This window comes from Rutilus rutilus, assembly GCF_951802725.1.
Source record: "Rutilus rutilus genome assembly, chromosome: 11".
NCBI lineage: Eukaryota > Metazoa > Chordata > Actinopteri > Cypriniformes > Leuciscidae > Rutilus > Rutilus rutilus.
In genome coordinates this window covers 26,229,882-26,244,505 of record NC_140216.1, presented here as the reverse complement: position 1 = coordinate 26,244,505, position 14,624 = coordinate 26,229,882, and the positions used below count along the sequence as shown (strand labels likewise).

At 36.4% G+C, this 14,624-nt stretch overlaps 1 protein-coding gene across 1 annotated transcript in view; it reads left to right on the top strand.

Annotated features, from left to right (window-relative positions):
• The window catches only part of vps52 (VPS52 subunit of GARP complex), a 34,951-nt gene extending 23,814 nt beyond the window's left edge, over positions 1-11,137 (top strand). The window contains exons 14-20 of the mRNA XM_084422710.1: positions 3,190-3,313; positions 3,819-3,914; positions 3,991-4,098; positions 6,233-6,298; positions 6,412-6,523; positions 9,548-9,666; positions 9,770-11,137. Of these exons, the coding sequence (XP_084278836.1) occupies positions 3,190-3,313; positions 3,819-3,914; positions 3,991-4,098; positions 6,233-6,298; positions 6,412-6,523; positions 9,548-9,666; positions 9,770-9,916 (772 nt within the window). The 3' untranslated portion in view covers positions 9,917-11,137. The remainder of the gene's footprint in view (positions 1-3,189; positions 3,314-3,818; positions 3,915-3,990; positions 4,099-6,232; positions 6,299-6,411; positions 6,524-9,547; positions 9,667-9,769) is intronic.
• The last annotated feature ends 3,487 nt before the right edge of the window (positions 11,138-14,624 follow it).

Below are 14,624 nucleotides of genomic sequence, written 5' to 3'. Positions count from 1 at the left end.
ACTTTGATATATATTTTTTATATATAAAATTGGTATTATTTTAAAGCTTAGAATCTCAGCTTTTTAATACATCCAAGCACTTTGATCAACTCTTAACGACTGCTGAGTAGTCCCTCTAAAACGGATTGTACCACCCGCAGGCGACACCTAGCTGCGAAAAAAATAATAATCAATTTTTTTCGAAACTACTACATAGATCAACTCAAACCAGGTGTCATTTGAATGCTTAGAGTTTGAAGTTTACAATGAATGTAGACAATTTGATTAACTCCTTAGTGATACTCCTAGAGATATTTGCTGATAAATAGAATTTCTTTTTCATAATCTTTAAAAAACATTTTTTTACTATGTACTGCAATGTGTCAAAAACATCATACAGCTCATGAAACATTCACAGATCGTTGAAAATGGCACATCATTTTATACAGCATATTTTGACAATTAAAATGAGCCCAAAATGAACATAATCTATTGTGTTTATCACAAGATATTCCTCATGGAGTAACAATTTTAAAAATGCCCATTAGGGGGTGTCAAGGACTGAACAAAAATGTTATATTGGTTCCAAATTCTGTAACTTTTGATAACTTTATGCAATCACCACAAAATTGTATCCAAATGCAGCTCATATGTAGAGGGACTTCACACACACACACACACAATTCTCCTACCTTATTTCCTTTCTGAGTTATTCCATGTCAAATAATAAAAATAAATAAAAAAATATATTTATATATATATTTTGTCTTTTCTCAGCCGTTTCTCAGCATGAGAATGTCCTAATGTAATGTATATTTTCTAAAACTTTAAAAAGTGTTCTATCAAACGATGCCTATCTTTTGACTCTCATTGTTATAGTTTTGGAGTATAAATTATTTTCCTCCTAGTGGATTTCCTTCCCGAGTTATTGCATGTCAAAGAAAGATATGCAAATTCATAATAAAAAAAAATATATTTTGTCTTTTATCAGCAGTTTCTCGGGATGAGAATGTCAAAATGTAATGTAATTTATATTTTCTAAAAATTAGAAAAGTTTTCTATCATAGAGTTATGAAGTCTTTAGTTTTGTGTGTGTCACTCAGAAAAAACAACTCTAAAAATGCTCTCTGTTGCAGTCACACTCATGTGTGTGTTTGTGTGTGTATGAGATAGAAAGTCCGTTTCACTTTGTGTTTATGCTCTAGGACCAGACCTTGATTTAAATGTAGAAATTTTCAGATTTATACTGGATTTTTTTTTTTTTTTTTTTGACAAACAAAATGAAAAAAAGTCTTTTTTTTTTCATTTTCCCATTCATTTTCAATCTGACTCCAAAAAAAGTACACACCTTTAGAACAACCTAATCAAGCCCAGATTTTTGCGTGTTTAGATAGATTATTTAGGAAATGTCACAGTTTCATGCCCCTGAGATGAAGGTAACAGTTTTTTTTAAATGAAGGAAAAGTCCAGTGGGGTCAGCTGGACCCCAAACACTGATTTTAAAAACTCCACCTAACCGTTGCGCTGATTTTCATGAAAATGCCAATTTGTCACACCATTCTAAATTAACATGAAAACAAATTTGACAAACAACACAGCAAAATGGACGTGAGTTTATATTTCCACAACACTTTAATGTATTCTGACTAAACTTGGTGTTTGTAATGACAACCATGACCTGACAGTATCTGTACAGTTTTGGCACAGTGCCACCTAGAAGTCATGAGATATGAACATTTTATATACATAGAGTTATAGAGTTGTATCTGCTTATAACAGAACAGTTTGACCAAAAATCATCAGACTGGTCTCTTTTAGATTCAGTGGTGCATGCATATTTTAATGAAACTGGTCTTAATAGATTCCTTGGTTCATGCTGAGAACATAGAATATAAACCGAACATAGTAGAAACCTACTTTTTCAAACTCCTCCTAGATTGTTTGCCCAATTTTCACAAAATTCGAGTCAGGTCATCTTCACTGTTTTAGTATACCGCATCGTAAAATTTGATGGCATAATGCCAATCTGCATCTCATGCTGTATATCTGGAAAGATTTAACATATTGACACAAAACTTTATGTGTAACTGTCACCCAACACTGACCACATCAAATCAGTCTGATGTGAGTGTCACCTATTGTTCAAAACTAATAACCAATTGTGTCACATTACAAGTGATTGTATTTATGGGCTACAATGTCTTTACTTTTTGTAGTTGTCTGATGATCGCTGCCTTGATTTTTAGCTCCTCACTCTGCCTCTGTGTTGCTTGGCCCCTTTAATTGGTGCATGCATCTATATTTGATCTTATTTTTTAACTTCAAATCACCTTTATTTATATAACCGTGTCAATGTTGCAAGCTACAGTATATATTCCAGCAGCTCTGCAGAAAACAGTGGTGTCATCATCCAGCTCAATTCAGTTCAAGTTTTTGTTCTCATCCAATAGTCTCATTGTAGCCAAATTTATAATATTACTGAATATTAAGTGTCTTTTAAACCCCAAATAAGCAACCCAAAGGCAACAGTGCCAATTTAGTGGGTTATAATTCTTAAATTATATTCTATCACTTTGCATGCCATTGCCATCATAGCCACTTCTCTAGGAAGAGCCTCCAACATTAGCAAAACAAAGCGTAATGCTCTGGTACACTGGTGAGGAGACAAGAGAATGTTCAACACATTCTCACTCCCTATATGTGTCCTATAAATGTTGCATGTCCAAGACTTTTGCAGGCTTTTAGTCACTATATTTTCACTATACAGACACAAAAAGTTCCCTTTAGCATCAGAGTTTATAACAAAATAAACGCTGTTTAATGAAGTTATAGCGACAGGTAATAAATATATTTAAACCCTACCCCTCTATTACAGTTGACTGCTAGTTCACATTCTGTTCTGCTACATCCACTAGTCAACAACTACTACAACAACTACAATCCAGTCAACAACTTTTTTTCTTTTTTGATAATCTGTTTTACTCTGATATACAGTACGTCACAATACAGAAGAAAAAATCAGTCACTACTTCCATTTCATCACTACTTTAAATTATGAAGAGAAACAAGGTGGTGGGATCTGGAAATTAGATCTCAGATCGCCCACATACAAGCTCCTCTGCATTACCTGCCAGTTTCATGACACTTGTGTGTTTCTGTGGTTGATTTATCTTTATAAATGGCTTTTGTTTTTGTATTTGTATTGTGCAGGTACTGGGAGGCTGTGCTAGAATTGTTGTGGCCAAGATTTGAGCTCATTTTGGAGATGAACATCCAGAGCATTCGAAACACTGACCCTCAGAAACTGGGTGTACTGGACACCAGACCACACTATGTACGAAGCCTCATACACAAACACATGCCAAAATACCACACCCAAAAAAAAGGTTTTCTGGTAGTGCAAACATTTTGTATGTTCACAACTAGACCTCAGCCAATCGTCAATTATTATTAAAAGATTCTGCTCATTTATGCTCATGTTGTCTTTAGATTTGAAAATGAAATAACAATTGTTCCATTTAAACAGTTTTATTTTTATTCCTACCAAACATGCATTAAATGTATTGATATGTGAACATATGAGATACATCTCAGTAAAAACTGTAACAAAGCTATACTTTTACATTCCGTGTATGAAGATAAAATATTCAATTAAAGAGGGAAAAATGTATGATTCAGCTGATTCAGCAAATCTGTCCTAAAAACAATACTCAATTTTTAAGAAAACCTTTTATTTTTAGATACTTACATGTGCTGTGTTCTTTCCATACAGTGTGATATGAATGCACATTTACATGTATGTGGCATAAATCATCTGTTTTTGCTTCTTGTTTGTGTAGATTACACGCCGGTATGCTGAATTCTCCTCTGCTATTGTCAGCATAAATCAAACCTTTCCCAATGAGAGGACTAACACGCTACTCGGACAGCTGCAGGTAAGCAGAACAGAAACCCCTCTGTGTTCTCGAAAGGTGAAGTGGCTCATATCGAAACCTGACATATGATTTCCAGATTGAGGTGGAGAATTTTGTGCTGAAAATGGCGGCCGAGTTTCCTTCTAGACGAGACCAGCTCATCTTCCTCATCAACAACTATGACATGATGCTCAATGTGCTCATGGTGAGGTTACTCACATACCACGCTGCCAGAAATGGGCATAAATACATGTTTTCAAAATATAATACAAAATACCTCAGTTGAAATGGATCAAAATGAAATACCAAATACTCTGGATTTTTTATGTTTATTTAAATACGCATTCAGTATTTTGTATTTTGAAATACACAGAATACATTGACCATTCAGTGAAGTATCACTATTAGGCTGAAATCTGTCTGGACCTATTCTGAATGCAAAAAACATTTTGGTGTGTACAACTGCTTAGAAACTGTTTTCATTTCACCTACCTCCCACCAAATTTTCAAAAAAGACGGTTTCAAGTTGTCATCTGGGTACCACTGAAAAGTTATTTTAGGCCCTGTCCCAAATGGAACCCTAACCCTTCGTAATCTTCATCCAAGTCCACTCTTTTGGATGTAATGTCGCTAAATCACATGTAAAACTGGGAACATTTCCTGCTATCTAGCAAAGAGTAGGAATGGCCAAGATGACCAAAATCTTATATCACAATATAAAAAAATTATCTTTTTTTTCTTTTTTTTCTGGAAATAAGGTTGTTACGATACCAAGTGATACAGGTGAAATTGCACTATTCTCAATACCAGTTTCGATAGCACAGCAAAATCTAATAATAAGTATTAATGCAAGTAAACCTTTACTAATAAAATAAAATGAAAGCAATAGGGCAAATAAATACAGTAGAGCAAAGAGACAAATTAAATAAAGAGTGCTAAGTTTTTCAGGTAGATCTACCTAACAGAAATAATACAGAAATTGAATAAAGTAAAATAAAACACTGCATAGTCTTCACTGTATAAATTAAATACACAGTAATATTTATTAAAGCTACAAAAGTTATTCCGTCAAGTGCAGTGAGTGAATTTCTTTTTCTTTTGTTGTTTGATTAAGGTAGCCTGGTAATACCAAACTCTGCTACTTCGCTTTGCTTCGTAGACAGAGTCTGGAAGGGCGTAATAGAAAAGCGTTTTCTTTCTCGCGGGGGGGCGCTTGTCTGAAGTTTAAAATCATTGGTTACCCATAAGCCAATCACATAACGTTTGGTTAAGAAGTGTGTTATGCGCCGACTCAGCCGCATAGAACTTCAACTGTAAACACATGTATGATGCGAAAACAAAACCATCGAGCGAAATACCGGACTGAACATGGCTGTGAACGACTTTTGCAGATTATGTGAAGTAAAACTACGCATCCACGGTACAATCAGCGTCTACGTCACGGCTCTCAGCGTGCCCTCTGTTCGTTGATTGGCCAGCTGTTTTGAGGCTGGAGGAAAACTGAAAGACGAACTGAAATTGAGCGGAAGTACGAAGTCTGACGTAGTCAGGCTATGATTAAGGACACAGACAGCAGAAAAATATTAGTCACTTTAAGAGCTTATGCACGGACCAAATATATTGATACATATCAAATTCTCCCATCTGTTTACCTTCACTCAAAACATAAACCGCCTGTGTTTGTGTGTATACTCAGATTTTGACATATTTTTGTGTGCATTTGACCATTTACCTGTGCACAGAAAGCTGCCTGTCAGTGTGTGAATACTAAATACGAGTTCTCTTTTGTGCAGTATTTGCACTTTTAATAGCTCTTTTTAACATCAAGCACGTCCAACTCTTTATTACTCATTCGTCCATGTTTCTTTATTGCTCTAATGTGCCAATAACTCCTGCCAACTAAAAGCTGCATGGAATATCCTTACGCGATATATAAACGATATAAAAAAAAGTTAAATCAATTCCACGATATATATCGTCATATCACCCAGTCCTAGCAAGCAGTAATTCTTAAACACATTTGAGTTGCTAGTTGATAACCATAAACCAATTAACTATCAAGACTGACTGGCTAACTAGTTGGTACAGGAAATCAGCAGCCTAATAAAGAGTGTGACTGGCACAAAGTATATTATGTATTTTGAAAATACAAAAATACTCAACTTAAATGTATTTAAATGCAAAATACATTTGATTTCTTTCAAAGGCTTTAAAATACAAAATAGCATTTTGTGTTTCAAATAGCCTACATATTTTAAATACACACCGCAGTCTATTTATTAACTGTTAAGACTGTATCAGAATGCATCATGATGATATGTTTTGTGTGTGTTATAAAGGAGAGAGCAGCTGATGACAGTAAAGAGGTTGAGGGCTTTCAGCAGCTCCTACTGGCTAGAACACAGGTACATTCTGGCATACTAAGTACCGGTTCAGACTGACAGCTGTCTTGTAGTAGGACATTGCTTTTCTTATTGTCATGTAAGTAACCATTGTTTGTTGATGTGTAATTTTATAGGAGTTTATAGAGGAGATTCTTTCATCTCCGTTTGGAGGGATGATTGCATTTGTGAAGGAGAGCGAGGGACTAATAGAGAAAGGGCAACTTGACAAACTCAAAAATGATGAAGGTCAGTGCTGGAGCTGCTTTGTTTTCACTGTTAAGGTTTATATTGTACTGCTTTATTTTTCATCTTTTATCATGCGGTTTATTCATCACCCAAAAATTCCTTCATCAAATACTCACTCGTATGTTGTTCTCATTCATCTTCGGAGCACAATTTAAGATATTTTTATATACATTTTTGTCCATCCAATGAAAGCAAAACAGATCCTAGAGAAATTTCAAAAAGGAGAATTACAAACTAAACAAAAGGAAGGAAAGAAAAATACCATGTGGGAGCGTTTTAGTGAAGTAGTTAACCAGGACCCAATCAATTATGTGATATGTAATGGCTGTGTGTGTATGTTTGGGAAGTTGCAGTGATGGAGCCACATTTAATGTAGTAACCTGAGATGTTCCCTTTAGAATAGGAACTCTAAGCTGTGTCTTGGGTGGACGCTATGGGGAACAAAAACCATGCCGCGGGGATGCCTGCCTCACAAATCATTTATCCGCTCGACCCAAAGTTGAAACGGCAGGGCAGTGCAAGCTTACTAGAGCAGATGCGTGTACTCGCTGATTGGTCTCAGTCACTCGACCACTAAACAGCGCTGTGAGATCCAGTGAGAAGCATTTGAATTCAGCAAAGAACACAAATATCTCTGATTTTAAACTAGTGAAACAGCACTGACAAACAGGAGAAACACTGCGGGCAACGATACAATCAGAAGGCTTTTCAATCTACAAATTGTCATCATTTACCATAGAATGATGAAACGGTTATATCCGGGCAGAATATGGCTTCTTCCACAATTTCTCCACTTCAGCGTGGAGGTGGGAAGGAATGGAAGACTCATGGGGGATGGGAGACCATGGCCTAACAGGAAGCACTTATCCAGCCTACCATTAGCGCCCCCAAGCCAGATCCAATCTGGCTGTGGCACGGGCCATGAGGTCCAGCAATTCCCCATATGCTGGGCTGGCAAGTTGAGAAGAATCCATACACACACTTTCCTCACCTTCTTTAACCACATCCGCTTCCTCTTGACTGGATGTCGAGAGACAGCAAATCCTGGCTAGACAGCGCACCAGAGCTCGACCTGCGATCCCCACAACTGAAGCCTCCGCTTTGCTCCGACAACAGCGGGGCCTGAGCCATAGAGCGCAGACACTTGTCCCACATCCCTTAAGAACAGGGAAAATGTGAACAAAGCTTTTTCATTGTGAATTTATCGCAATGGGTGCATTCCGAATCCTCAAGCACTGAATGCGCATGTTCCTCTCCCAAGCAGTAAAGGCACAAGGTCGTGTGTGTCCTCAGGTGTCAAACACCTGGGTTATGGAGGCACAAACTTCCTAAAATGTTTGCTAGAATTTTCCATGATCCTGCCTTCACCACACACTATACACTTGACTTGTATCTGGTGTATGTTTTTTTTTCAAATTCTATTTAATGTTGTCACCCAAAAATGAAAATACTGTCATCACTTACTCACACTCATGTTGTTCCAAACCTGTATGAGTTCCTTTTTCCTGTTGTACACAAAAGAAGATATTTTAAAGAATGTTGGTAATCAGACTGATTGTTCTGATTGTCAGTGGTTCATTCTGATTTTCATGGTACAGTATAGTGCATATATTGCTACCCTGTCTTGTGGCTTCAGTGCCACCACAAATCACAGCAAATTCTGCCTTGAATTTATTCATCTCAGTTGTAACCTCTAGTAGTTCCTTGACTAGATCTGATTTAGTTTTTTTTTTAATTATTCGAATCCTCTCTGGAACTGTCAGGTAGCATGTAGATTTTTGTTATCGAAGGTGATTTTGTCTCCCTAAAGATATGAACACAATCGTCTACTACAAATTTATTTATCTGCACCGTGTTGTCAAAATGGGGCCAGAATTTCTTATTCCCTGTCCTTGCAGGAAAACATGTGGGTCACAAAAAATGGCAAGTACAGATGCCTTGCCATATACCCGCCAGTAGCTTGAGAGCTCAACTCAAAGAACAGTGTATGTGACATTGCATTTGATGGCTGTGCCTGTTGCTCTTGTTGACAACACAACGTAATGCAGCGTTTAACGCAAAAGGATGCTTGGCACCTGCAGATGGTTGCTCTTAAAGAAGCCTTTGAAAAGAGGGAGGAGGACAAGCATAGAAACACAGCTAAAGGGGCAGAAGTTTGGGCTTCAAAGCTTGCCCATTGCTTAGGCCTGCCAGCCACAGACACGTTACCTGACTGCGTACATCACTCACATACCATATTCAAAGACTACTCTGACCATTTGTTTGAGAAATTGCAGCAACGTAGCCATTGAAATTGTAGCCAGTGACTACCTACTATCGTCTACTGTCTGATTACCAACATTCTTTGAAATATCTTCTTTTGTGTACAACTGAAGAGAGAAACTCATACCGGTTTGGAACATCTTAAAGGGGAAAGTGGTGACATCATTTTCTTTTTGGGGAGAAGTATCCCTTTAATACGTTTAGCTAGGATGAATTATTTAGCTAAGGTGAATTAAATTAAATTCACATTTAAATAAAGAATGACAGCAAATACTTGCATTAAATACATTATAATGTTACCAAAGATTTCTGTTTCAAATAAATGCTGTTCATTAGAAAAGTCCTGGGGGAAAAAACATGTCCACACTTCCACAGTTTAAGCAGCACAACAACTAATAAAAATTAGAATAAAGGTTTCAAAGCAAATCCGCATAATAGAATGATTTCTGAAGGACCATGTGACACTAAAGACTGGAGTAATGGCTGCTGAAAACTCAGCTTTACCATCACAATAGCTAGAAATTATTTTAAATGAAATTAATATTTTACAGTATTCATGTTTTTACTGTATTTTTGATCAAATGAATGCTGCGTTGATGCAGACTTATTTAAAAAACTTAAAAATCATCCTGTCCCCAATCTTATTAATCATATTACAATGTTTCATCAAAGGATGCTCCTAGAAAACACCCACAGAGGTCTGGGTGAATCCCATGAATCTGCATCTTTTTAAGAATTTGTCTGCCTATATCTGTTTGTCAGCTCGTATCACTCAGTTGGTGCGGGGTTTCTCCAGCACATGGAAGCAGTCTGTGGAGGCCCTGAGTCAGGATGTGATGCGTTCCTTCACCAACTTTAAAAACGGAACCAGCATAATTCAGGTACAACCTTATGAGACCAATCTCGTGGCGGTTTGTGTCCCAATTAAGTTATTTATTTTATGCATTTAAATGTTATGAATTCTTGTCTGGTTGTATTCACTAGGGAGCACTGACCCAGCTCATCCAGTACTATCATGGTTTCCATAAGGTCCTCTCCCAGCCAACATTCCGCAGTCTGGCGGTGCGCTCTGAGCTCATAAACCTCCATCATCTGATGGTTGAAGTCAAGAAACACAAACCAAACTTTTGAACTCGCACATTAATCATCAGCACTTATTGGCCTAAGACTGTCAGGAAATATTTGCTGTAGTCGCACTGCTAAAAATCATTCTTTGGGAGTACCTAAGAACATACACATTCATAAAACAAGATATATTTTCCTGATAAGCAAAATTGTGTATCTAACAAGTATCTAATATATTGAGCACTAATCTAATTATTTGGTCAGTCTTATTTTTTAAAGGATAATTCACCCAAAAAAGTCATATTCTGTCATCATTTACTCACCCTCATGTTGTTCCAAACCCGTAAGACTTTCGTTCGTCTTCGGACCGCAAATGAAGATATTTGAAGTTGATATTTGAGTTTTCTGTCCCTCTATTCACAGCTATGCAACTACCACTTTGACGCTTCAGAAAGTACATAAAGAGATTGTAAAACTAATCCATATGAATTGTGCGGTTTAGTTCAAATTTTCTGAAGAGACTAGATTTGATTTAACCAAACCTGCTTGATGCGCGAGAACAAACCTCTTGCGGAAGCTCAGACGTGCTGTGTAACACACGAGAGTGAACCTCATTGGTTCTCGCACATCAAGCGACATGCTTGAGCTTCCGTTTACCATAACTTATGTGTGCATTGATGAATGTTTATATGTGAATAAAAGCCTATATTCAATCTGTTCAGCGTCTAAAGTGATCGTGTCTCTTCAGAAAATTTGGACTAAACCACTCAATTTATAGTATTTTTTTTTTTTACAATCTTTTTATGAACTTTTTAAAGCATCAAAGTGCTAGTTAAGTAGATGTCAATGGAGGGACAACATTTCTTTTTTCTGCTGAACACAAAAGAAGACTTTTTTCAAAATATCTTCTTTTGTGTTCAGCAGAAAAAAGAAATTCTTTCAGGTTTGAAACAACTTGAGGGTCAGTAAATGATGACAGAATTTTCATTTTTGGGTGAACTAACCCTTTAAAAAATATCTTCATTTGTGTTCCGAAGATGAACGAAAGTCTTGCGGGTTTGGAACGACATGAGGGTGAGTAAATGATGACAGAATTTACATTTTTGGGTAAGCTAACCCTTTAAGTTTGCTGATAATTTGATTTCCTTCTGTGTTTATGTAAATACATTTTTGGTCTGACAACAGATCTAAAAAATATTTTTGTTTTCTCTGAAAAGTTCTTTATGTAGGCCTATGCACTGTTGTATTGACAAATAAAAGCATTCCATGTCTCAAAATAAGAGATATAAAATCAAAAGTCTCTGAAAATGTTCCCATCATTTTGTCAATCTGTGTGTGTGTAAAAAACAAGGCTACACTATTTTTTTTATTTTTTTTATGATGACAATGAGTTTGAAGCTACATTGGACTTTAAGGCCTTTTTTCCATTTACAGGCACTAAATTTACAATTACTAAATTTGATTACATTTTACTAAAGAAAAAAATGTAAATTGTTTTAGAATGCAAATAGCCTCGTACATATTGGTATTTACATATTGGCTTAACCATTTATTGCTCATTTATAGAGACTATTAATTTATAGTCTTGATGTTGACCCTTTTCATATATAGCACCATTTTATTTCCTGTGTGTATTATGTTGGTTATATTGGTATGTGTTGGGTTATGTCTTGCTTTTCTAATGAAAATAAATAAAATCCAATTGTATCTCCAATCCAAAAATGTATCTTATGAAGCAACACCTAACAAATGTCACATGGATGTCAAATGGTTAAATGGATCAAAAAAAGTTCTTAACTATCTATCTATCTAACTACCATGCATGGTTCCGGAGTTATTATCAAATTGTAAAGTTGCACAAACTTGTATTTCTCCGATTTCCACAAAATGTTGTACACAAATTCATTTTCACACAGTGTTTGAATATGTCTATTTTTGTGATGGTAAGCCATTCAGATTTAATGATTTTAGCTGCTATAATTTGTTGCAGCCATGTTTTTTTTTTTTTTTTTTTTAGTTATCTGAGTCATACAAGTGTGGGAATTTTCAGGTTGGAGTGATGGGTGTGAAGAATGTATTTTTCAATGGTTGTGGAATTTAAAGGGCCTCATTTATAAAATGTTGCGTAGAAACCGTCCTACATTTGATCTTACGATAATTTTTCAAATGTGCGTACATGTGATTTAGAGAACGAACCCTGCTCAAGAAGGCACATGTACAGGCCCGTCTGAAGTTTGCCAATAAACATCTTATGATTCAGAGACCAAAATTGAGCTTTTTGGTATCAACTCAAATCGCCGTGTTTGGAGGGAGAGAAATGCTGACAATGACCCCATGAACACCATCCCTACGGTCAAGCATGGAGGTTGAAACAAAATGCTTTTGGGCTCTTTCTCTTGTAAGGGTACAGGACGACTGCACATTAAGGTCATGGAGTGGCCTAGCCAGACCTTAATCCTGTAAAAAATCTGTGGAGGGAGCTGAAACTTTGAGGATTTTGAGAGTATCTGTAAAGAGGAGTGGATCAAAATCCCTCCTGAGATGTGTACAAACCTGGTGACCAACTACAAGAAATGTCTTACCTCTGTGCTTGCCAACAAAGGTTTATCCACCAAGTACTAAGGCATGTTTTGCTTGGGGATCAAATACTTATTTCACTTAATGAAAAAAAACAATCCGTGGCGACAGTTTTGCAATCCGTACGCTCAGTTTATAAACCGTACTCACGAACAATATACAATAAGATTCGTTAACAACGTATTCTTCTAAAATGAGAGTGAGCCACAAATCCGTGAGTACAGATTACAAACCCGTGGGAACGGATTGCGAAAGCATGGGCACGGTTTATGAATTTGTGGGTACAGATTGCAAAAACTGAAGGCACGGTTTACAAATCTGAGAGCACGGATTAGAAACTCGTGGGTACGGTTTATGAATCCGTGGGGACGATTTGTTAAACCGAGGGAACAGTTTGAGAATTCGTGAGTACGGTTTATAAACTGAGCGGATGGATTGCAAAACCATCGCCACGGATTTTTTTTTTTCTCCCACAGGTGACTTACCGGGCTCCGTATGTTTCTATCCATTAAAATAAACCTCCCATAAAAATTATAGAGCCTTCATTTCTTTGTAAGTGGGCAAACTTACAAAATCAACAGGGGATCAAATAATTATTTACCATTGTGATATCCAGAAACTGCAGACAAATGGTAGAGACCAAAGAAAAGCAAGAAGAGTTCAGCACACACAGTTACAGTGTTAAGATACAAGACTTTAGCAAGATAAGGCTGACAAAGAGTGGTTTAAATACATTAAGCCTGTATGTAAATGGATAATGATGTTTAATAACAAGTTGTGGATGTGGCAAGAGTGGTAGCTCCTGTAATAAATGTACTGTAAATTGTACTGTAAGTATAAAGAAAATGACTGCTTACTGTGATTGGGTTTTCTCTTTCACTAAGTCAGAACCAAATATTTCAGTAGTATAATGGATTATACCATGTTAATTCACATTATGTAATAGTACAGACATTTGGATCCCTCCTTTAGAAAAGTAAGATTGTCCTTCTTCTACTACCAGCCATTTTTTTACTTCTATGTATTCCTCAGCTGGTTCACACTAATAGACTGGCACCTATACATCCAACATTCAATTGAAAACCCAGTAATGTGACAAATGCCTCATACACTTACTTGATGGCATTTAATGGTCCAAATAATCCACAAAAAGTTAACAGCAGATTATGTTCTAATCTTCATACCCATCTCGTTTAACAAAGACACACTATAACATAACACAAATTCCTCATAATCTTTCCCTCCATTGGTAATAATAGCTGTTACATATCTGTTCCTTGTTGATAACTACTCAGAATCGCATGTATGTCATCTGGTAATGAGAGCAATTCTTATGTTAGAACATGACTCTGGATGTGTTTGTATATTTATTTGAGAAAAACAACATATGTTTTAGGTGGTACTGAGTACTGAGAATTCTGCCTGTACATAGCCTTTGTTTTGTTCATGATGACCTTAAAAAAATGTCTTGACCGTGCATAATATTAAGAATACTTAATAAATGTGAAATTTACTGCAATGTCACCATCCTTTATACAACCGTATTCCTTTTTTCTCATGAAGCTTAAGTGCAATACGATATTCATAGCTTCCTCCATGATTGCCAGCGTTACGATGATGCTTATTTTGTTCAAAGTAATGATGCCAGTTTCCATTTTCATCTGCTCCAAACCCAAATACACTCACCTGGAAAAGAAAAAAATAATCATATAAATAAGTGGCAACCAAATAATGTGTGCCTTCAACAACAATGGGACCTCATTAGTATTCATATATATTTGTGAATATAAAGTGGACATTTACATTTGGAACCCTTTGTAAGAGTGTCAGAGGTTCAACCTTTGACACAATCCCATAGCTGGACTGTCATTTAAGTTTGTTTGAGATAGACTTACCGCAATAAACCGATGATACCGGTATTAGCACTGATTGGATGCTAGGTGGTGCTAGCCCTACACATTAACATTAACTAAAAATTTAATTGAAACTGAAAAAAGGGGGAACATTACAAATTTACAAACTTAAATGGTTAGTTTAACCAAAGATGAAGGACACGTGCAGTGTGGTGTCAGAATATAGAGCACCTGTGTGTCTTCTCCTTGGGTCCTGCATGATCTAAAACAGTTCTCAACTGGTTTGGCCATGGACCCACATCTTCCCATGTTAATGAAGCCGCGACCCAAATTTTTAGGAATTT